The sequence below is a fragment of the Entelurus aequoreus genome, linkage group LG09, assembly GCF_033978785.1.
Source record: "Entelurus aequoreus isolate RoL-2023_Sb linkage group LG09, RoL_Eaeq_v1.1, whole genome shotgun sequence".
Classification (NCBI taxonomy): domain Eukaryota; kingdom Metazoa; phylum Chordata; class Actinopteri; order Syngnathiformes; family Syngnathidae; genus Entelurus; species Entelurus aequoreus.
The window spans coordinates 57522402-57548272 of record NC_084739.1 but is presented as its reverse complement, the minus strand read 5'-3'; the positions used below and the strand labels follow the sequence as shown (position 1 = coordinate 57548272).

The 25871-nt window shown below is 39.8% G+C and overlaps 2 protein-coding genes across 2 annotated transcripts in view; both read left to right on the top strand.

Moving 5' to 3' along the window:
• Positions 1–15614, top strand: part of LOC133657002 (cytosolic phospholipase A2 beta-like) — a 121272-nt gene extending 105658 nt beyond the window's left edge. The window contains exon 25 of the mRNA XM_062057887.1: positions 15485–15614. Coding sequence (XP_061913871.1) covers positions 15485–15502 — 18 coding nt within the window. The 3' untranslated portion in view covers positions 15503–15614. The remainder of the gene's footprint in view (positions 1–15484) is intronic.
• kcnk18 (potassium channel, subfamily K, member 18) overlaps positions 2325–25871 on the top strand; it is a 43428-nt gene continuing 19881 nt past the window's right edge. The window contains exons 1-3 of the mRNA XM_062058996.1: positions 2325–2462; positions 15529–15825; positions 15895–16038. Of these exons, the coding sequence (XP_061914980.1) occupies positions 15603–15825; positions 15895–16038 (367 nt within the window). The 5' untranslated portion in view covers positions 2325–2462; positions 15529–15602. The remainder of the gene's footprint in view (positions 2463–15528; positions 15826–15894; positions 16039–25871) is intronic.

The following is a 25871-nucleotide window of genomic DNA, read 5'->3' as shown; positions in this document are numbered from 1 at the left end:
AATTGTAAGCAGTGTTGTCCCGATACCATTATTTCGATACTTTTCGGTACTTTTCTAAATAAAGGGGACCACAAAAAATTGTATTATTGGCTATATTTTAACAACAAATCTTACGGTACTTTAAACATATGTTTCTTATTGCAAGTTTGTCCTTAAATAAAATAGTGAACATACTAGACAACTTGTCTTTTATTAGTAAGTAAGCAAACAAAGGCTCCTAATTTAGCTGCTGACGTATGCAGTCACATATAGTGTCATTTTCCATTCTATTATTTTGTTAAAATTATTAAAATTAAGTGGTAGAAAATTAATTATTAATCTACTTGTTCATTACTGTTAATATCTGGGTACTTTCTCTTTTACCATGTTCTATCTACACTTCTGTTAAAATTTAATAATCACTTATTCTTCTGTTGTTTGATACTTTACATTAGTTTTGGATGATACCACAAATTTGTGTATCAATCCGATACCAAGTCATTACAGGATCATACATGGGTCATATTCAAAGTCCTCATGTGTCCAGGAACATATTTTCCTGAGTTTATAATTTATAGTTTATACATTTTAAAAAAGGCCACGGGGAAGACCCAGGACACGTTGGGAAGACTATGTCTCCCGGCTGGCCTGGGAACGCCTCGGGATCCCCCGGGAAGAGCTGGACCAAGTGGCTGGGGAGAGGGAAGTCTGGGCTTCCCTGCTTAGGCTGCTGCCCCCGCGACCCGACCTCGGATAAGCGGAGGAAGATGGATGGATGGATGGATGGATGGGCATTTTAAAAAAACGAAAGGAGGACCGGTACTTTTCAGAGGCGGTATAGTACCGCATATGATTCATTAGTATCTCGGTACTATACTAATACCGGTATACCGTACAACCCTAATTGTAAGTGGTCTGAACCCAGCCGAGTTGCATGAAATACATGTTATTTTCTTTCAAAAATAATCCTAAAATAATAATAAAAAGATACATCAAAAGAATAGAAGAGACAAGTCAGGACCTCTGTCAGTCACCAGATCGCATGTTTTCTTACAGCGTCGAAAACTTAACGGCATGGACCAAATAAATATAAATATGCTTCTTCACTACAAAAACAACAGGTGTAAATCAAAACACAGATCAACTGCCTGCTGTTGCGGTGGTGAACGGTACATTTCGGACTGCATTGTGCCGAGTGTGAAATTTGGTGGAGGAGGAATTATGGTGTGGGGTTGTTTTTCAGGAGTTGGGCTTGGCCCCTTAGTTCCAGTGAAAGGAACTTTGAATGCTCCAGGATACCAACACATTTTGGACAATTCCATGCTCCCAACCTTGTGGGAACAGTTTGGAGCGGGCCCCTTCCTTTTTTTTAATTAGTGTTGATAGTTAATTATTGAGTCTCTCTTGTGACTTAAAATTCCTGAATTTGTTTTCAGAAACTTGCTGCAAAAGTTGCAGTGTTTTGAGGCATGTTTTTTTTTTTTTTATTACCCGGAAGACGCGCGCATTTGTTGCACGGTCTGTGATTGCGAGGAGGGGCGGCCAATTTGGCTTCAAAACAGAACATTGGATAACACTAAGCTAACTTGTTGGTATTGCAGCGACAAACGTTTTTATCATCGGCGCACATCAAGTCTAAAATACCATTGGGGAGGGAGATGTTGTCAGCGCTGCCTGCAGGAGCAAAGGTCACCGCCTCTGTCCATGGTGCTGAGGACAGAGCACCATCAGTGCTGATGGCGAGACACAGCTGGCAGGTGATTGGATTTCACAGGTGGTACGTGTAAATCTAACCATCTGTTGTCTTTAACAGTAAGCGGCCGGGAGCAGGGCGAGAGAGAGGATACGGACGTGGCTGGAAAGTTGCGTCCTGCTTTAACTTTGTTAAAGCAATTGATCATTACAACTTTGTTAAAACGGCACGCTTGGCTCCTGTGAAGTGTCTGTCAGTGGGACCGCTAGGAAGCAACTTCCACAACCATCTTAAAGCGAAACACGTACTCGAGGATGGCGCAGACCGTGTTGCCAATCCTCTTGGCGACGTTTTTTGTAAACAGCCACTAGCAACATATCTAGCCACTTTTCCTGGTGAATTTGAAGACTTTTTTGTGTCTTGGAGACTCTGAGGTGAAAGCAAGCAGCAGTCACCGTCCTCAGCGAGCAGTCACGGCTGCTACCGATAGCTACATGCTAGCATGAATGCTAGCTACATTGACAAGAAGCACAGGAGAACGCTACGCTGGTAAAGTTTACTGATTCAATGTTGTCGACAAAAGTAGCACAGTTAAGGTAAACCCATACCTTTGCTAAACGGACAGCCACCGCACGTAGGACGCCCAACACCTGTGAAGACCAAGTCTTGCAAGAAGATGTCATTCATATCACCACAGCTGATCTGTCCTCCCTTGAAGAGGCGCAATTTGTCACAACGGGGATGTCATTCACCCGGGATGCAGACGGACCACTCCGGACAAAGCGTGCCGGTAAGAACATGATTTATTCTCAAAAATAATGCAAAGTACCAAAAACAGAAAACAAGCAAAAGGCTTGATCACACTCGAAACTAAGCTACCACTTAGCATTGGCTAGGAGACAAGCAAAACTTACGTTGACAGGTTGCATGAAGCAAACAATGACGCCAGGCCTACTGACCAGCAAAGGCAGGCTTAAATAATGCCTCTGATTAGTGCTCGGGAAGCAGGTGAGCGGGCGAACACTAATCAGAGACAGGTGAACACAATGACCAACCATGGCAACCAAAACAAACTCAGAGGTGCACAAACAGGAACTTAAGGAGTCCAAAACTAACAGAAAATACAAAACATGATCCGGACCACGGATCATGACACAATTACAGCAAGGATGAACCAACATGAGCATCAATTTGCAACTACAGACTAGACGTGAATTTATTTTGCTTCCTGGAGAACGTTGGACATTTGTCAATAATCAAAAAGAGCTGGGGTCGCATTGTACCAAAAAAAAAAGGAGATCGGCATTGTCTTCTGAAAAAGGGTAAACAAACTTGTTTGTTTCACCAACTGTTTCAACTAAAGAAGTTACGTTGTTTATGAGTGCGTTTACTACATTATCGATTAGGAACTGTACCTTGTTTGCAAGATTATTGTAAACTCCAAATACTTTCAAAATGTACACTTAATTTTTACTATACTTATTTTCACAAAGTTCTGAGCAGATCAATGACTTGAAATTCAGTAAACGTTTAAAAAACGTTCCTATATGACATTCTGACTACAAAATTGCATTTGTACCCTAATATTGGGGTATTTTCTTCAGCAAATTTTATTTATGCAAGCAAATAACCCGTGATTAATCATGATTAATCACAGGTTTAGAGTGTAATTAATCTGATTACAAAAATTATCACTTGACAGCCCTTATATATGTATGATATTTTCATTATTTGTATATTTTTGTACTTAATTTTTGCCTTGTACAATTCATAATTGACTGTTAATTTGCTTGTATGTTTGTAATCATGAAAATCAATAAAACATATCAATAAAAAGAGATTATGTCATCTGTGTATGGATTTTTGTGTGCAACATATCTATTATGAACGTGTCTTTAGAACATAAGTGGTCCAGGCGCAAAATATGTATGTTTTGATAGAAGACCCCGAGCGGGACATCCATCCATCCATTTTCTATCGCTTGTCCCATTTGGGGTCGCGGGGGGTGCTGGAGCCTATCTCAGCTGCATTCGGGCGGAAGGCGGGATACACCCTGGACAAGTCGCCACCTCATCGCAGGGCCAACACAGATAGACAGACAACATTCACACTCACATTCACACACGAGGGCCAATTTAGTGTTGCCAATCAACCTATCCCCAAGTACCCCGAACAGGAAAAGCGGTAGAAAATGGATGGATGGATGGATATTCCTCACAATTGTTTTGGCTCGCACAATAACCCAACTGTAATGGTGTTCGTTCTGTACTGATATCTAATTTGCATACATATGTAATTAACAGTGACGTGCGGTGAGGTTAATGGCTGGTGAGGCACTGACTTCATCAGTCAGATTTACAAACATATGAACCCTAAAGAGTATCTTATTCACCATTTGATTGGCAGCAGTTAACGGGTTATGTTTAAAAGCTCATACAAGCATTCTTCACTGCTTGGCACTCAGCATCAAGGGTTGGAATTGGGGGTTAAATCACCAAAAATGATTCCCGGGCGCGGCGCCGCTGCTGCCCACTGCTCCCCTCACCTCCAAGGGGGTGATCAAGGGGATGGGTCAAATGCAGAGGACAAATTTCACCACACCTAGTGTGTGTGACAATCATTGGTACTTTAACTTAACTTTAATTTTACACATACAAACTGTAGCACACAAAAAAGCACATTTAATAAAAAAAACTTTATTATGGTCTTACCTTTACTTATAAATGAAGTCCATGCGCCGCTCCTTCTGAACAAAAGCATCGATAACTTGTTCATAGAAGTCTTCCTTATCTTTCTTCAGTTTTAAAAGTCTCTGTCTCGATGGAGATCTTCCTTCAATTATTACCTCCTGCTTCGATTGAAAGTCCAGTTTAGAAAACTGTTCTGCCCTCACTATATGTGTTGAGGTTATACAGCTTGGCAGACAGCTAACAACCAATCCAGGACGTTCTAATAAAGTTTCAAAGCAGATGAATCCATTTAGGCTCTTTATTGTTGTTGATCTTGCTTTGTCTTGCACTGGACTTTTATTTATTTTTTTGTAAAACTGAAATACACACAATGACAATGTATACGCTATATGATTCAATCAACACACTGAAATGCAATACACAATATGTAAACATCAGCTCCACACAAATACACAGCACCACCATCAAACAAACACTGCTGAGTGTTGAAACTATTTCGATGGTGGAAATACACGACCGGCAGCCATTTTAAGTCCTCAAACATCCATTAAATTAGTGCACAACAATCGTTTTTCAATACACATCTTACTATCAAATTTAGCCACTTTCCACCTTCATATTGAGCCACATAAACAAGTTAAACAGTTTACTTACAGACTTATCCTTTCCAAGGCTTGTAAGAAGTAACACAACTTGTCTACTTCTTATTGTCTCATGAACTGAACTAACATGGTAAACCGGAAGTGCCCAAACTGATGACGCGCAGCATTTTCCCATCGCCACAAGGTGTCAGTAATAGTCCACAATCAAACGGGCATAACAAAAACTGCTTTATTTTAGATATATAATCCTCCATGTTAAAAGTTCAGGCGAGAGGAAAAAATAAACGATCCCTGCTAACTGTTGCTGCTTGTTGCTGCTTGTTGTCACTTATTCTGCAGCCGAGTAGTCGCAAGAATGATCTCTGGGATCACTACCGCCCTCTACCACCATGAGGCGGGATTACTGCGAGCCTCAGCCAGTGCGTCTTTTGCAACCGTTTTATGATTGCTCAGCACAAGAAATACGTTACACACATACAGTTGTTGACAAAATACACTGTACATTATATACCTCAGCTAACTAAACTATGGAAATTTATAATATAATTCATACAGCAAAACGGTCTCACTGCACAGCAGGCTAGCAGTTAGCCGAGTCATTGCACAATCCATGGCGAGGCTCAACTGGCTGGTGACTCACCGCAAGTCTCTTCTCAGTATTTGAACGGCAAATGTGAAAATTCAGCGATTTTGAATAAAAATAATCTAAAACTGGTGAAGTTAAATGGAAAATAACTTTATAGTATAATCACTGGATACATATAACAATTAAATTTTTTTTTTTTCTTTTTACATTTTTTTTCTTTCCATGATGGCACGTGCCTCCCCTGACAGCACATCACTGTTAATTAAAATGACTAAATTAGGACAATGAAGGGCTTTATAACAGTTGTAACACAACAATGCATATCTGAAAAATTATTGATTAGTTTGAAATATTTATTGACTTTTAAGGCTGTCAGATTGTTCTAGACAACAAAAGAGAGATTTGTGGAATTAAAAACCATACATTTGAATGAACATTTTAATTAACTTACACATGAACCTTTTCTGTGAAAGCTGGAAACAGGAGCCCTGTTATGAAAAGATTGGATAAAAAAGGTTCTGCCAAGAACATATGTCAATCATATTCAGAGTCAATGGTAGTACATTGTGTATAAGTTATGATCAAGAAGGTCAGAAATCGACAATTTCTCTTATCTAACCTCTCTCACTATACTGTTGTCTTTGGCACTCAAACCATCCAGGGGAACCTTGGCTTACCATACGGTTAGTTTTTGCGAGTGGAGCATTCCCACACTACAACAAGGCATATTTACACGGCAAAACTCTAAAATTAAAAAAAAGTTCAAAGTTGGTCTTCAACATGGCACCCTGTTGTCACTTGAGGGGTTTTTGACCAATCATATAGGGGAGGGGTCCCCAAACTTTTTGACTCGGGGGCCGGTTAAAAAAATTTGGCGGGGGGCCGGGCTGTGTATATATACATATATATATATATATATATATATATATATATATATATATATATATATATATATATATATATATATATATATATATATATATATATATATATATATATATATATATATATATATATGTATATATATATATATATATATATATATATATATATATATATATATATATATATATATATATATATATATATATATATATATATATATTCAGAGCGCGATGTCACGTTATCAATGGGAAAATGCATTTTTAGACAAAATGATGAGTAACAAGCGGTAGAAAATGGATTAAAAAGGATAGATTTAAAACAAAACAAAACAAAAAAATATTTATTTATTTATTTTTTAGCTTGCGACCTCCCGCGGGCCGGATTTTGGACGCTGGTAGGCCATATCCGTAGTTTTTGGGACCCCTGATTTAGGGGATCGTCTGAAACCGAATTGTCCATACTCTGCACAACTCTGATACTCAGAGCTCATTGTCAAATTACTGTACTGTTTTATTCCATTACGGCTAATAATATATTGTAATTATAGAAAGGAACACCACCAAAGGCATCCTTATTGTTTGTTGTCTGCTCTTTCATCCACAAGTTGCAGACAATCTCCGTGTATGTTTTACGCTTTAAAAGTATTTGTCCATTTTGTTAATCTGCACGTCAAGAACATGTGTGAGCTGTTGGAGTGATCTTTTGCTGTAATTTTTGTTGGCAAATCAGAGACAATGAAAGATCATCATCACACTTCAACATCTCTGAAATGTAAAGGCTGCTTCTTTGCTAGGTCAGCATTGCAAACGAAAATATGTTCTTAATTGTCTTACGCTAGGTAAATGAATGTTAAATACATGTAAACCAGGATGTAAATGTTTGTATGCTACATTACCCAGAAGGCTTAGCGTTGTAGACGGGAACAGAAAGTAGGTCCGAGCTATGCAGGAGGACAACAAATGTGACGTTTGAGCAGTTGGAAGAGTTGATATATTGTTGTTGTTGTCCCTGCTTTGCCTACACAAGAAACAAACATAATCTGGCCCAGGTTCAGGTAAACTTGGAGGCAGCAGATTTCTAAAACCACGAGATCACGGGTGTCCAACGTACGGCCAGGTTTTAGCCGGCCCACGGGATGAGTTTGCTAAGTATACAAATGAGCCAACATTTTTGAATGAAAGAAACCGCTGTTCTAAATGTGTTCACTAGATGTCGCAATAGCAATCCTTTGCATCTTTGTAGATGATGCTACATATGTAAAATAAATAAACCCCATGATCGAGAATAATGAGCAAATCAATCAATCAATCAATGTTTACTTATATAGCCCTAAATCACGAGTGTCTCAAAGGGTTGCACAAGTGTAGTGGAAAGTCCAGGTTGTCAATGAGAACCAAAGTAGATTTAACACAAGATATTTATTTTACTCATAATCAAATGGTACAATGGTTGGGTTGAGTTGTCGAGCACACAGAAAGTTTTCCCCCGGGTGCGCCCGACAGCATGGAATAATGGCTACCACAACACTCTCTTCGTTTGACTTTATCCCTTTCTTATCTCTCTTGTTAGTGCGTCAATGTCTTTTTTGTTTTCCCTATCTGTTCCATAACAACTCGAATCCTTTAGACAGTCAACACATTCTGTAGACAGGTTGGCATGACTTAAAATTCACTTTTGTCCCACAGAATAGAAGAGAAATCAAAATGAGCATACATTCTTGACAGACATGAACTATAGGTCAAAGGTCAGAAATTCTACTACACAAGCCACAACGACATCAGGGCAAGGAAAAACTCAACCCAATGGGATAACAATGAGAAACCTTGGAGGGGACCGCAGATGTGGGTACCCCCCCTCCCCCGGGCGACCGGTGCAATGGACGTCGAGTGGATCTAGCATAATATTGTGAGAGTCTAGTCCATAGTGGATCTAACATAATAGTGGGAGTCCAGTCCATAGTGGGGCCAGCAGGAGACCATCCCGAGCAAAGACGGGTCAGCAGCGCAGAGACGTCCCCAACCGATGCACAGACGAGCGGTCCCCCCTGGGTCCCGACCCTAGACAGCCAGCGCTTCATCCCTGCCCCCCTCTCCACGAAGGAGAGGGGGGCAGAGCAGAAAAGAAACGGCAGATCAACTGGTCTAAAAGGGGGGTCTATTTAAAGGCTGGAGTATACAAACTACATAAATAACATCCTGTAATTTGATTTTGATATTATTTTTTTATCTTGATAGATTGAAAATGAACACCAATGAGTTGACTGATGAACATTATCACATAATTTATTCAGAAAGTATAAATAACAGCAAATAAAGATATAACTGCAACATGTAAGTGTAAAAAACCCCCAACAACATTATAATTTGTACATTTTCAGAATGTGCTTGTTCTATTTTTAAACAGAGAAAACAATCTGAAAAGTTGTCTTTATTTTTAATTTATCGTGCCTTGATTTTACCAGTCCGGCCCACTTGAGAGTAGATTTTTGTCATGAGTTTGACAGCCCTGCACTAGAGTGCTGTCATATAGATTACCTTTGACTGGCTGTTTGGCAGTATACTCCTAAATGCTCCTGTTGTATAGACATGACTAGTTTCTTTGTTCAAATGTTGTAACTCTGACAAAATAAACGGAAAAAAATAAAACGTCCCTAATGGGACAATACATATTATTGGGCCTGTGACATATGTAAGATTATAACAAATGGCTAAATTCCAGCTCCAGTCCCTCGGCAAGTTGATGTTAAACTGAGAGAGCTCCCGATGCTGGTCATGTGATGATGCAACGTGATGTCACGTGACCATCATAGTGTCTACTCAGCATTTGCACTGATGTCACCCCCTATGGCATAGAGGCCCTGAGTATACAGCACAGGCTTCCTGTGATATGCTGTAATGTGTGAGTCTTTGCCATACAATACCCAGCAAATAGCAATATTTACCCAAGGCTAACATGTTTGTTTATTAAAGAACTGTCACAAAAACTGAAAGAAGGCGCATAGCCCAAGAAAATACTGGTTGCAGGTTCGATCCCCGCTTCCGCCATCCTAGTCACTGCTGTTGTGTCCTTGGGCAAGACACTTTACCCACCTGCTCCCAGTGCCATGCACCCACAGTGGTTTAACTTGAAATATTGCAGCTGATCTGAATTAAAGTGCCAAGGTGTGGCCTATTCTTCACCTGCGTCCATGTGCCCGGGAATAATGTCAGAGTGCATGCAAGTATAAGGTGTGTGTCAGAGAAGTTTCACTCAAGTGGACAATTCTAAGCTGCTGATTGAACAATGTTCCCCCAACTGTAGCATAATTTATGTTTCAGACCATCTTGAATTCCCACCAAGTAGAGACTTATCTATTTTATGATTTATATGAATATCGTCAGCATTTTAGGTCCTTATAATTCCTCCACATGCTCTTACAAAGCTTCCCCACACTGTTAATAACTCTCATAAACACGTTTTACTCTCTTAAACCAACATTATTTTAACATATTCATTATTTATGATACTCATCTGTGAATTCACAGTCCTGTTAAAAAACAGTAGCATGCATTTCCACTTGTCCAACGTTATCACAGTATTAATCATTTCTCTCTTCTGTTCACTACTTTTGTTTTACCTCTCTTTTTAAAATGAAGCTGTTCTGTGTTTTTTATGGTGTTATTGTGTACGGGTTGCCGCGCGTCTCCATGTTTCAACATTCTGTGTTAGCACTTGGATTAGCTGAACAAAACAGCTCGTTAAGACGACAACTGGGTCCCTTCTTTTGTTGTTACATCGACACATGACACTCCAGACCAATAGTTGTTTTTTTTTGCTAGTCTTGTTTTTTAAATCTCAATATCGTATAACGCTGCTTCTGTACATGTTGAATGGGGGGAGACAGCAGCAAGACAATCGCTTCATTCCAAGACTATTAAATGTTAGTCCCCCACAAAGTATAGCTGACGTCAAAGACATGTGCAGTAAGGATGGTTCTAACCCGAATTTCGGGAGATGTGTTTTCATGTGTTACAATCCCAGTGACTTTTGGCATAAACCACCCATAGTGATCGGAACGTGTGTGATCGGGTCAGAATATTCCGAATGGCATGTTTACATGAAGCATTTTTATTCCAGTTAGGTTTTTAATCCGATTAAATGTGTCCATGTGAACAAAGCTAGTGTTGCCGTTTCCTTGTATATTATTTTCCTCCTTTATCAGTCCCTCCAAGATTTCGCAGGCTTTTTTTGTATTGTTGCGGCCTAAAACGACACAGGAGACCAATTTTTTAAGCTTTTCAGGTGGAATTATTTCCCATTCTTGCTTGATGTACAGCTTAAGTTGTTCAACAGTCCCCGGTCTCCGTTGTGGTATTATTACACTCCATAATGCGCCACACATTTTCAATGGGAGACAGGTCTGGACTTCAGACAGGCCAGTCTAGTACCCGCACTCTTTTACTATGAAGCCACGCTGTTGTAACACGTGGCTTGGCATTGTCTTGCTGAAACAAGCAGGGATGTCCATGAAAAAGACGTTGCTTGGATGGCAACATATGTTGCTTCAAAACCTGTATGTACCTTTCAGCATTAATGGTGCCTTCACAGATGTGTAAGTTACCCATGCCTTGGGCACTAATACACCCCCATACCATCACAGATGCTAGCTTTTGAACTTTGCGCCTATAACAATCCGGATGGTTCTTTTCTTCTTTGGTCCGGAGGACATGACGTCCACAGTTTCCAAAAACAATTTGAAATGTGGACTCGTCAGACCACAGAACACTTTTCCACTTTGAATCAGTGCCGGCGACTTTTCTGGGTGTTGTTGATAAATGGCTTTCACTTTGCATAGTAGAGTTTTAAGTTGCACTTACAGATGTAGCGACCAACTCTAGATACTGACAGTGGTTTTCTGAAGTGTTCCCGAGCCCATGTGGTGATCAGTGACGTGCGGTGAACTAAACACCAGGTGAGGCATAGATACTTCTGGAGTTTTCTTTCTTCTTTTTTTTTACTTAAACTCATATGTGCAGCTCTAATCACTGTTGATTGATTGATTGATTGAAAAGTTTATTGACATCTTAAAGAATTGAATCCATGTAATGCTTTAAACAGGAAAATGGATGGCACAAAAAGCCACAAGGCTTGTTTCCATTGTGGTCCATTGTGTAGTTTAGGTTGCACATTAGAATAACAGGAAAAAGAAGGGAGTTATTCGCCTTCATAAAAACGTTATCATAATGATATTATGATATGATAAATGGGTCCAAAAAGTATTTGATAAAGTTGTTATTAAATACTTTTGGTCCCATTTGCTTTTAACAAAATAAATCAAGTATTGTGAGTGCATCCTACCTTTCTGTATTTGTATCTGAAGTAGCAATAGCTATCCTCCATGAAAACATACTTTGTATGATCACATTAATTTTGTCTTAAAGTTCAGTTTAGAGAAGTATTTAATCTTGGATACAGTATATAATCCTCCATATTGGCAGACGCATTTATTTAATTCCATTTCATTCCAAGCAATAAAACAATATTTTTGCATCTGACAAAAAACACCCACAAACGCTGCCTTAATCTAATAAAAATGCCATGTTTGTTATAAATACAGTTAAAAAAAAAAAAAAGTCTGGCTGCCCCTGGAGAGACATGTGTCTGCTAGCTTGAGCGCCCCCACTCCTCGAGTCAGAGTACTGCTGAGGCTTTGAAGTGCAAGTTGACAATATATCGCCCCCTACTTTGAGGCAGAGGTACTTGCTGCCTCATGGCCTGCCTTTTCCCCGTGGCAACAAGCACGCGCACTCGCTCAATACACTTTGTGTGTAGCCGTGGAGGCACCACCTGTGTCTGCCTCACTTCTCGTCTGCTGCGTTATTTTCATCAGGAAACAAGGAATTTCCACGATTTTGACCATGAAAATTATCAAAATATACAGGAACCACACCAAAATCACATGGAAAGCATAGACCAAAAGAGAAATATTAAAACTTATTTTATTTCATTACTTAGTTTTTGAACATCTCATGGTTAAGCCTTTTACCCCCCCCCCCCCCCCCCCCCCCTCCTGGTGGCAAGGTGAGGCACTGCCTCACTCGCCTCCCCTGACAGCATGTCACTGGTGGTGATATCCTTTACACACTGACTTTTGATGCGGTACCGCCTGAGGAATCAAAGGTCACAAGCGTTCAATGTTCAGTGATTACGTGCAGTGATTTCTCCGGATTCTCTGAACCTTTTGATGATATTACGGACCGTAGATGGTGAAATCCCTAAATTCCTTGCAATAGTTCGTTCAGAAATGTTGTTCTTACACTGTTGGACAATTTGCTCACGCGTTTGTTCACCAAGTGGTGACCCTCGCCCCATCCTTGTTTGTGAATGACTGAGCATTTCATGGAAGCTGCTTTTATTCCCAATCATGGCACCCACCTGTTCCCAATTAGCCTGTTCACCTATGGGATGTTCCAAATAAGTGTTTGATGAGCATTCCTCAACTTTCTCAGTCTTTTTTGCCACTTGTGCTAGCTTTTTTGAAACATGTTGCAGGCATCAAATTCCAAATGAGCTAATATTTGCAAAAAATAACAAAGTTTACCAGTTCGAACGTTAACTATCTTGTCTTTGCAGTCTATTCAATTGAATATAGGTTGAAAAGGATTTGCAAATCATTGTATTCTGTTTTTATTTACGTTTTACACAACGTGCCAACTTCACTGGTTTTGGGGTTTGTACATGTGTCCCGAAAATTTGAAATTACACCATGGAGGCATGGCGCCCATATTTGTAAAACAATTTTGTCTTTCATCATACTTCCTCCAAACAAGCCGTTTGGAATTTGCCCAATTTGTGACCTTTTTTTCAATTGATTTCTCCACATACAGTATGTTAGAAATTTACCTGAAAAGCATTGCGCGAGTACGCCATTGTAGTCCGACCTTGTAGTCAATAAGGTCCTTCTTTTTCGCTATCCTCTTGTTGTGGGGCAGACTGTCTCGTACATGCACATGCATCCTTCGCTGTCGCCATTTTCAATACAAAGTAGCGTATAGTTCTAACTAGAGATGTCCGATAACATCGGGCTGCCGATATTATCGGCCGATAAATGCTTTAAAATGTAATATCGGAAATTATCTGTATCGGTTTCAAAGAGTAAAATTTATGACTTTTTAAAACGTCGCTGTACGGAGTGGTACACGGACGTAGGGAGAAGTACAGAGCGCCGATAAACCTCAAAGGCACTGCCTTTGCGTGCCGGCCCAATCACATAATAATTACGGCTCTTCACACACACACGTGAATGCAAGGCATACAGCCATACAGGTCACACTGAGGGTGACCGTATAAACAACTATAACACTGTTTCAAATATGCGCCACACTGTGAACCCACACCAAACAAGAATGACAAACACATTTCGGGAGAACATCCGCACCGTAACACAACATAAACACAACAGAACAAATGCCCAGAACCCCTTGCAGCACTAACTCTTCCGGGACGCTACAATATACACCATGTTATGTAGACCATAAGGAAGTGTTTTAAATGTAAAAAAAATCCTACTATGATCCCTTTATATAAATGTAACAGGGTAAATGTAGCGCGTTACTTCCCACCGCTGACACCTATTTTTTTTATAAATATTTTTTTATAAACAATTATAAACATTTAGGAAAATATGATGTATCAATTGTTCAATTGTTTAAATGAGCTACCAATGAAGATATAGACTCTTAAAGGGGAACTGCACTTTTTGTGGAATTTTGTCTATTGTTCACAATCATTATGAGAGCCAAGAAGACAAAATGTTTTTTGTTTTTTTGCATCCTAACATGTAAAAATCGGCTCGTCCTAGGTAGCTAATGGAAGCAATCAATTCTACCACTAAATCACTTTAAAAATGCTTTCAAAAACCGTCAACAATACTTCATTTACGTTCCGTAACCTGTATGATAACCAAACTGTAGCGACATTCTTTGTGTTAGAGCCAATACTGAGGAACTCTTTTTCAAATTGGCGTGCTTTGGTATTAGCCGTAAAAGCTAACTACGGCGAGAGATAAGCTAGCTTCTACAGCAAGACGAAAAGCGTTTGAGTTTGTAATGCACAACACAGTGATAACACCAACCTGTACTGACTGAAAAACATTGATTGATTGAGTTTGATTGAGACTTTTATTAGTAGGTTGCACAGTGAAGTACATATTCCGTACAATTGACCACTAAATGGTAACACCCGAATAAGTTTTTCAACTTGTTTAAGTCGGGGTCCACTTAAATTGATTCATGATACAGATATAGACTATCATATATACTATCATCATAATACAGTCATCACACAAGATAATCACATTGAATTATTTACATTATTTACAATCAGGGGTGTGGAGGGAGGGGTGGGTGGGAAGGGGGGATATGGACATCAAGCAGTGGAATCATATTACAGTATCTGTAAAGTATTAGCCCACACTTCATGTTTTGTTTGTACACAGCTAGCTAAACAGCTAGCTGTGTACAAACATACAAACGTATAATTTTTTTGTTTGCTGCGTGTACCATGATCAATATAAAGTGTGGCTCACTCAATGGACTCTTTTGTTCAGCTGACTGGGGACATTTTTTCTGGTCTATTTGGGGCAAGCACGCCATTTATGTCAAAATAGCTTGTCTCCAAATCCCACATTTGCAGATTTTTGTGTCGCTTTCACCTCACTCGCTCTGCTTCCGTCTGCTCCAACGTCTCACCTTCTTCGTGCTCGCTTCTAGAAGCAGCAGTTCATCCTCTGTTCATTCAGCTTCAAAAATATAAGGTTGTGAATCCTCATTTGTCCAAAAATTCTTAAAAAAAGAGTTTGTTCTTGTCTCTCATAATGATTGTAAACGACGGGCAACATTTAAAAAAAAAAGTGCAGTTCCCCTTTAAGTTGATTTGAGGCTCATTCTTAAATGGAAACAAGCCAAAAATTCCTAACTTGTTTGTGAGTGATCTAAATGTTCTTTCAGTTGAGTGACTTCCAAAGTATGTTATCAGTAACGCACTAAGCAACATAGCTTATGTCCCTTAGGGGGCGTGCCTAAGATGATATAGTGTGTGTGCACGCCTGAGCAGACCCAGAGCAGATCTGTGAGGCATCGAGGCAAGCTGACCGGCAGTGAAGGAAGAAGGAGACAAAAGGGGACAAGATGAATGCGGTCAAGAAGGCCATAAAGAACATGGATAAGTCCAACACATGCACATCACGGATGTGGAGGGTCTTTCCTCACCTCTTGTTGTGTATGTCTCTGGTTTTTTATGCGGTGGTGGGCGCACTTATATTCCAAAAAATCGAAGGACGGAACACAACCCCTAACGAGGAGTACAAGGACTTCTTAGGAGACATTGTGCGGCACGTCCAGAACCTCACCAGTACGTACCAAATACTCCCAGATGAAGTTAAGTGACCCCGACATTTAATTATAATTTGTTTACCTTCAGACAACTCGTCAGACACACAACACATGGTGGAGGTCTTGGAGAACATGATGCAAGAGGATTTCAAGACCATTTGGCTCCAACAGCCTGGCAGGTGGACCTTCGCTGGCTCCTTGTTCTTCTGCTGCACGGTCTTCACAACAGTGGGTAAGTGCCAGTTCAGTGTCCTCCTGATTGATTATCGGCATTGGCTGCACAGGCATCGACACCAAGTAGATCAGGGGTGGCCAAACTTTTTCCACTGAGGGCCGCACACGGAAAAATTAAAGCATGTGGGGGCCATTTTGATATTTTTCCTTTCCAAACCATAACAAAATATATGCATTTTTTAATTTATTTTACCTTTAGGGGTCCCGGGGACCGTAAAGGGTCTCAGTCATTAAAATGTTAAAAATAAGTCAGATTATTATTATTTTTTAATTATTTAACGCTTACAGTAAATCTCTATATCAACTTCAAGTTGATATAAAGTAATACAAATTAAAAAAATGTTTTATGGCTTTTCTGTCAAAAACAACTTAGTTTTTTTTATAGTAAAACTGAAATATGCAGTATTTAGTAATTAGAGCCCTAAAAGATCAATAATGCAGGACACCATTGCTTTTAATTCTTTCATATTTTTGAGTAATCACAGTGAAAAGATAAATGAAAAATCACTAAATATATTTGGGATGCAAAAGGTGCCCCACTCATAAAGTGATACATTTTTATTAGGTTTTTCTTTTACTTTCAACACTTAAGTTGCGAGATCAACTTCAGATATATCTGTTGATTTTATGCTGGAACTATTATTTTGTTTGTTTTATGTGCTTTTGTCAAAGAAAACTTTGATGTTTTTATATGACTACTACACAATATATGCAATATTTACCACATAAAACATTTTAAAGTGAAATATTTGAAGTAATTGGAGCCCTGAAAATTATTCGTTATAACATGGATTTTTTGTCTTTTTTGTCTTTTTTTTTTGAGCAATGGCAAAAAAAGAAAAATGAAGAAAGACAAAAGAAAAAAAAACAGCCTGCATGGCAGCTTTTGTGTCAACATTGCAACTTTTTCCTCGTTAGATTTCACCTCATTCCACTTTTTTTAATGTTCTTTTTTATTTTTACAATAGTATTTCCAGAATGTGTGGCGGGCCGGTAAACAATTAGCTGCAGGCCGCAAATGGCCCCCGGGCCGCACTTTGGACACCCCTGAAGTGGATAAAAGGCCAGGTTGATAGAAATATGAAATATAGAAATATATTTCAGTGATTGAGAAGTACAAAGGTCTGCTTAATCCAGGTGTCGGCAACCCAAAATGTTGAAAAAACCATATTGGACCAAAAATAAAAAAATAAAAATCTGTCTGGAGCTGCAAAAAATTAAAAGCCTTATATAAGTGTTATAATGAAGGCAACACATGATCTAAGTGTAGCTATATCAGCCTACTATCAAAGGCTGACGCAAATCTTTGTTGACAGAAATGTTGTATTTTAATTTTTATTCTACACATTTTTGCAACATTGGAAATAATTAGTAAAACGGAGGCTTTTCAGAGGGTGAAATAACCTCTGGAAATGACTGGCTTAGAATGGCCAAAGGTATAGATGTGTGTGTCCAAGTTAAAGGAAACGGCAGGTTGTCTTCTTCTAACGGATTTATTACAATCTTTGCAAGCTGGGTAACGTTTGCTGTGGTCTGGAACAACATGGCACACAACTATGAGGAATGCAGACAATGCTACATACAGATAATGTGTCAGGATACATGCCAGTATAAATTAAATACACAGAGGACATAAGTGAAGGAAATTAAATGAGCTCAAATATACCTACAAACGGGGCATTATGATGCAATATGTTCATATAGCTAGCCTAAATAGCTAGTTAGCATTGATTAGCTTACAGTCATTGATTGACCAAATATGCCTGATTAGCAAATCAATAAAATCAACAAAGCTCACCTTTATGCATTCACGCACAGTATAAAACGGTTGGTGGACAAAATGAGACAAAGAAGGAGTGGCATAAAACATGTCTTTCTGTGTCAGCATCTGAGAAAATTGTATATGTAAACAAACTACGGTGAGTTCAAGGATCGCTGAAAATAGTAGGACAAAACCGTGCTTGCCAAATACTTTCATCAGTGAAGCATGTATAACATAAACAGTGGGATTTCTAACATTTAGGAAAGTTTGTGTTGTGTTTTTTTTTTCTTAAGGGACAAGCGGTAGAAAATGGAAGGATGTTTTTTTTTCATTTTCACACATCTCTGAAAGAGGTCCAGGGAGCCACAAGGGTGGCGCTAAAGAGACGCACGGGGCTCTAGAGCCGCGGTTTGCTGACCCCCTGCTTAATCAAACCAGCAAGACTGGAATGTTCTTATAAGGATGTCTCGATTCAACTCTTTCACTTCCTATACGATACCGATATTGCAGACTTTTGTAGTACCCACTACCGATATTGATTTAATAAGATATCAGCAGGAATCAATCATACTTTAATTATTTTGTAGTCTGGAATGTTAGAAAATAGTAAAATTACTAAAAACAGAACAATGAAAGGTATTAATTTCATTACAGGTGTATAATGGGTACATTATAGTTACATAATGGGTACATTATAGGTACCTAACGGGTACAATATTATGGGTACATAATGAGTAGTTAATGGGTACATTATAGGTACATAGTGGGTACATTATAGGTGCATAGTGGGTACATTATAGGTACATAATGAGTACAGTATAGGTACATAATGAGTACATTATAGGTACATAATGGGTACATTATAGGTATGTAACAGGTACAATATTGGTATGTAACGGGTACATATATTGGTACATAACGGGTACATTATAGGTACATAGTGGGTACATTATAGGTACATAGTGGGTACATTATTGGTATATAGTGGGTACATAGTGGGTACATAATAGGTACATCATGGGTACATTATAGGTACATAATGGGTACATTATTCGTACATAATGGGTACATTATTGGTACAAAATGGGTACATTATAGGTACATAATGGTACATTACAGGTACATAATGGGTACATTATGGGTACATTATCGGTACATTATAGGTACATAGTTGTGCATTATCGGTACATAGTGGGTACATTATTGGTACATAGTGGGTACATTATCGGTACATAGTGGGTACATTATTGGTACATAGTGGGTACATTATAGGTACATAGTGGGTACATTATAGGTACATAATGGGTACATTATAGGTACGTAATGGGTACAATATAGGTACATAGTGGGTACATTATAGGTAAGTAATGGGTACAATATAGGTACATTATGGGTAGATTATAGGTACATAGTGGGTACATTATAGGTACATAGGGGGTACATTAAAGGTACATCATTGGTACATAATTCGTACATAATGGGTGCATTATAGGTACATTATAGGTACATTATTGGTGCATTATTGGTACATCTTGGGTACCAATAGTCAACAGGTACAATATTGGTATGTAACGGGTACATATATTGGTACATAACGGGTACATTATAGGTACATAGTGGGTACATTATAGGTACATAGTGGGTACATTATTGGTATATAGTGGGTACATAGTGGGTACATAATAGGTACATCATGGGTACATAGGGGGTACATTAAAGGTACATCATTGGTACATAATTCGTACATAATGGGTGCATTATAGGTACATTATAGGTACATTATTGGTGCATTATTGGTACATCTTGGGTACCAATAGTCAACAGGTACAATATTGGTATGTAACGGGTACATATATTGGTACATAACGGGTACATTATAGGTACATAGTGGGTACATTATAGGTACATAGTGGGTACATTATTGGTATATAGTGGGTACATAGTGGGTACATAATAGGTACATCATGGGTACATTATAGGTACATAATGGGTACATTATTCGTACATAATGGGTACATTATTGGTACAAAATGGGTACATTATAGGTACATAATGGTACATAGTGGGTACATTATTGGTATATAGTGGGTACATAGTGGGTACATAATAGGTACATCATGGGTACATAGGGGGTACATTAAAGGTACATCATTGGTACATAATTCGTACATAATGGGTGCATTATAGGTACATTATAGGTACATTATTGGTGCATTATTGGTACATCTTGGGTACCAATAGTCAACAGGTACAATATTGGTATGTAACGGGTACATATATTGGTACATAACGGGTACATTATAGGTACATAGTGGGTACATTATAGGTACATAGTGGGTACATTATTGGTATATAGTGGGTACATAGTGGGTACATAATAGGTACATCATGGGTACATTATAGGTACATAATGGGTACATTATTCGTACATAATGGGTACATTATTGGTACAAAATGGGTACATTATAGGTACATAATGGTACATTACAGGTACATAATGGGTACATTATGGGTACATTATCGGTACATTATAGGTACATAGTTGTGCATTATCGGTACATAGTGGGTACATTATTGGTACATAGTGGGTACATTATCGGTACATAGTGGGTACATTATTGGTACATAGTGGGTACATTATAGGTACATAGTGGGTACATTATAGGTACATAATGGGTACATTATAGGTACGTAATGGGTACAATATAGGTACATAGTGGGTACATTATAGGTACGTAATGGGTACAATATAGGTACATTATGGGTAGATTATAGGTACATAGTGGGTACATTATAGGTACATAGGGGGTACATTAAAGGTACATCATTGGTACATAATTCGTACATAATGGGTGCATTATAGGTACATTATAGGTACATTATTGGTGCATTATTGGTACATCTTGGGTACATTATAGGTACATCATGGGTACATTATAGGTACATAATGGGTACATTATTCGTACATAATGGGTGCATTATAGGTACATTATTGATACATAACGGGTACATTACAAGTACATAATGGGCACATTATACGTACATAGTGGGTAGATTATAGGTACATAGTGGGTACATTCCATCCATCCATCCATTTTCTACCGCTTATTCCCTTCAGGGTCGCGGGGGGGCGCTGGAGCCTATCTCAGCTACAATCGGGTGGAAGGCGGGGTACACCCTGGACAAGTCGCCACCTCATCGCAGGGCCAACACAGATAGACAGACAACATTCACACTCACATTCACACACTAGGGTCAATTTAGTGTTGCCAATCAACCTATCCCCAGGTGCATGTCTTTGGAGGTGGGAGGAAGCCGGAGTACCCGGAGGGAACCCACGCAGTCACGGGAGAACATGCAAACTCCACACAGAAAGATCCCGAGGCCGGGATCGAACTCACGACTACTCAGGACCTTCGTATTGTGAGGCAGACGCACTAACCCCTCTGCCACCGTGCTGCCGTGGGTACATTATTGGTACATAATGGGTACATTATTGGTACATAATGGGTACATTATTGGTACATAATGTGAACTTTATAGGTACATAATAGGTACATTATAAGTACATAATGGGTACATTATAGGTACATAATGGGTACATTAAAAGTACATAATGGGTACATTATAGGTACATAATGGGTAATACGCTGCAGCTTTGGAGACTATAGGCCTGATTTACGAAAGGTCTGCATGTACTAAAAGACGTGCAAACCCTATAGCACATGCAAAGCTGATCTACTGAATGTGTGCAAAGTGAATTGCGTCTGTTAAGTGAGCAGAATAAGGCGTGCAATCCATTTTTGCGTCTCTGTCTTCATTTAGCTAAATATATGCTGATCATCAAAATGGCCACAACAATTGGAGGAGAAGATGCAAATATACTCATCACCGTTTACGAGCACTATTTTGCATGTGTGTTTTAACATTTTGGATGGTCAGCAATAAAAAATATTAGACATATCGTCAACATTATTTTGTAATTTTACAGATGCTAGAGGATTTCGCCACACCTAGTGTGTGTGTGACAATCATTGGTACTTTAACTATAACTAACTTTAAAGGGATGATTAAAACAAATTCAATTAATGCGTTTTGGTGCCCTTGCGTATTTTTTTAATGACGTTTGTTTTTTTCCACATAGAATATATATTATTAAAATATTTCTTATATGAAAACAACTTGTATTTGCCCATAAAAAGTAGTACTCCTGCATGTTTGAAAACATAGCAAAACACCACGGGTATAACATGAATGTGAAGTAAATGAGTTTGACCGTGGTGATGCCCCGTATGATACACGCAAAAGATTGCACACGCAGTGTTAATAAATTGCACGTAACAAACTATTTTATAGATTGCACACGCTGTTTAGCACAAGGTATTTAGATCTTAGTAAATCAGGCCTTATGTATGTGTAAGTATAAGGTAACTATAATTATTTAATACTTGTTAGCTGTTGTGTAGCTAATAGCTCCTAGTAGCCTATAGCCTACCATGTTTATCTTTTGTAAATTACTTGACTAAAACTCAAGAAAAAAAATGACCTTATGTGCTTAATGGAGGACATATAGAACCCATTGGACCCATTGAAATGAATTCAAAGCGATTTAATTAAAATGTCTTCCCAGTGGTTATTGTGAGACGAAAACAACAATGGTGAGTCTACAGAGCGTACGACAATAACAATTAAATTACAATTAACAATTACAATTACATTAAACAATTAGTTTAATGTAATAATTAGTGCTGTCTGGTCTTGGCTTGATACCAATATTTTGGTACCGCTACCGCTACCAAAATGTATTTCAATACTTTTCAAATTAAAGAGGACCACAAAAAAAGTGCTTATTGGCTTTATTTTAACAGAAAATCGTATGATACATTACACTTATGTTACTTACTACAGTCAAAGGACAAGTTTGGCATTAAATAACAGTGAACATACTCGACAACTTGTCTTTTAGTAGTGTCAGGGTGTGTTGGTGAACCCCAAGATGCAGAGATGGTGGCAGGCATTGTCCAGGAGAACATGATTTAATGTTCATAAAATAAAAGGTAAAAACACAAACTAGGAACTAGGAATAGCCCAAACTGAAAACAGGAACCAGCCAACAGAAAAACTGGAAACAGCTAATGGCTAACAAGAAAACACAAAACAAAAGAGCTAGGAGAAAGCAAACTACAAATAGCTAACAGGAACAGCTTACCGCTACCACGACAGGTACAAGGACAAGTAGTAGCACGACAGGTAGTAGCTGTAACGATATCTACACGACAGGAAGGAATGACAGGTAGAAGCTACAATAATCCAGCACAGACTGGACGGGAAGGCAGGTTCAAATAGCAGCTGGCTGATTGACACCAGGTGTGGCCAGGTGCCAATCAGCCACAGCTGAGGGGACACAGCACTCAGGGAGACAAACAGGAAACTGAACCAAAATAAGAGTGCTGACAGGAAACAAAGACAGGAAAAACCAAAACATAACTGAACTGTCAGTGACAAACCTGACAAGTAGTAGGTAAACAAACGGGTTACAAAGGCTCTTGTGACAGTCTCCTTCGTATGGGTTCCCCTGGGACCGACAGAGTCTTCGTGAGCCCGAAGTACAGGGTTAAACAAGTTTTTATTTTATTTTATTTTGTGTGTCTCGCCAGCGGACTCCTTCTCGTTCGTGTGGGGGTTTTCCTCTGCTCTCATCAGCGCTCCCCCTCATGGCCTCGGACGTTGCTGATAAAGGAGACAGGTGATTAGATAACCAACCCCAGCTGGGCAATCTGCTCACCTGCCAACTGGGCTTCGAAGCGGGGCCATACACACTCCCTTCCCGCAGGAGGCGTGCCGACCACGCCCCCCTCCACAGCTCCTAATTTGGCTGCTGACGTAGTCTATGCAATAGCATACTGTGTCATTTGCGAAAATTCTAAATCATGAGAGACAAGTGAATCAAGTGAAGTGAATCATATTTATATAGCGCTTTTTTTTCTCTAGTGACTCAAAGTGCTTTACATAGTGAAACCCAATATCTAAGTTACATGTAAACCAGTGTGGGTGGCACTGGGAGCAGGTGGGTAAAGCGTCTTGCCCAAGGACACAACGGCAGTGACTAGGATGGCGGAAGCTGGGATCGAACCTGGAACCCTCAAGTTGCTGGCACGGCCACTCTACCAACCGAGCTATACCGCCCACAGACAAGTGGTAGAAAATGGTTGGATGGATGGATTATTAATGTACTTGTTCATTTATTGTTAATATTTGGTTACTATCTGTTCTAACATGTTTTATCTATCTATTCATCCATCAAAAACATCTTCTTTTGCTTATACGAGATCAGGTCGTGCGGGCAGCAGCATAAGCAGAGTCGCCCAGACTTCTTTCTCCCCAGACACTTTGTCCAGCTCCTCCCAGGGAATCTCAAGGCCAGCTGTCTGTTCCCAGGCCAGCTGTGGGCTCAGCTCTTTCTTTGCCATGGCGGATCGATACAGGGTCCGCATAACTGCAGATGCCACACCAATCTGTCTCTCGATCTCACGATCCACTCTTCCCTCACTCGTGAATAAGACTACTTGAACTCCTACTTGGGGCAAGTTCTCCTTCCAATCTGGAAGGAGAACTGAATGAGAACCATGGACTCAGATTTGGAAGTACTGATTCTTATCCAAGTCGCTTAACACTGCAAACCGATTCAGTGAGAGCTGAGGACCCTGGCCAGATGAAGCCATCAGGACCACATCATCTGTAAACAGCAGAGACCTAATCCTGCAGCCACCAAGCCGGACCCCTCAACGCCCTGACTTGTCCATAAAATGTATGAACACAATCAGTGACAAAGGGCAGCACAAGAGGAGTCCAACCCTCACTGTAAATGGATTTGACTTACTGCCAGTAATGCGGACCAAGCTCTGACACCACTCATACAGTGAGAGGACTGCCACAATCAGGCGGTCCGATACTCCATACTCGCTAAGCACTTCTCACAGGACTTCCCAAGGGACACGGTCGAACGCCTTCTCAAAGTCCACTAAGCTCATGTTGACTGGTTACGCAAACTTCCATACACCCTCAAGGACCCTGCCAAGAGTACAGGGCTGTTCCACAGACCAGGACGAAAACCACATTGCTCCTGAATCTGAGGTTCGATGATTCGGCTTAGTGTCCTCTCCAGTACACCTAAATAGACTTTACCGGGAAGGCTGAGGACTGTGATGCTGGGATAGTTGGAACACACCCTGCGCTTCCCCTTCTTAAAGTGAAGAACCACTACCTCAGTCTGCCACTCCAGAGACACCGCCCCCAATGTCCACGCAATGATGCAGAATCTTGTCAACCAAGACAGTCCCACAGCATCCAGAGCCTTAAGAAACTACAAGTGAATCTCATCCACCCATAGGACCCTGCCACTGAGGAGCTTTTTAACTACCTTGGCAACCTCAGCCCCAGAAACAGGGGAGTTCACCACATTTTCCCCAGGCACTGCTTCCTTGTAGGAAGATGTGTAGGTGGGATTGAGAAGGTATTCGAAGTAATCTTTCCACTGAGCCACAACATCCCAAGTCGAAGTCAAACACAATGTTGACAGTGCACAGCTTCCCTCTCCTAAGGCGCGGATGATGGTCCAGAATCACTTCGAAACTGTCCATTAGTCGTTTTCCATGGCTTTCCTGAACTCCTCCCATGTCCAAGTTTTTGCCTATGCAACCGCAAAAGCCCCACACCGCTTGGCCTGTCTGCTGCCTCCAGAGTCCCGTGAGCAAAAAGGATCCGATTTGATTTCTTCTTCAACTTGACAGCATCCCTCACACCAGTGGGTTCTGGGATTGCCGCTACGACAGGCACCAACCCCTTTGCGGCCACAGATCTGATCGGCTTCCTCGTTAATAGAGGAAGCCGGAACATGGTCCACTGTACTCAATGTACAGCGCCTCCCTTGTAACTTCCAGAGGTGGGCATTGAAACTCTGTCTAACGGGAGATTCAGCTAGACATTTTCAGCAGACTTTTACAATGCGTATGGGCCTGCCAAGTTTAACAGGCATCCTCCACCACCATTGGAACCAACTCACCCTTGAT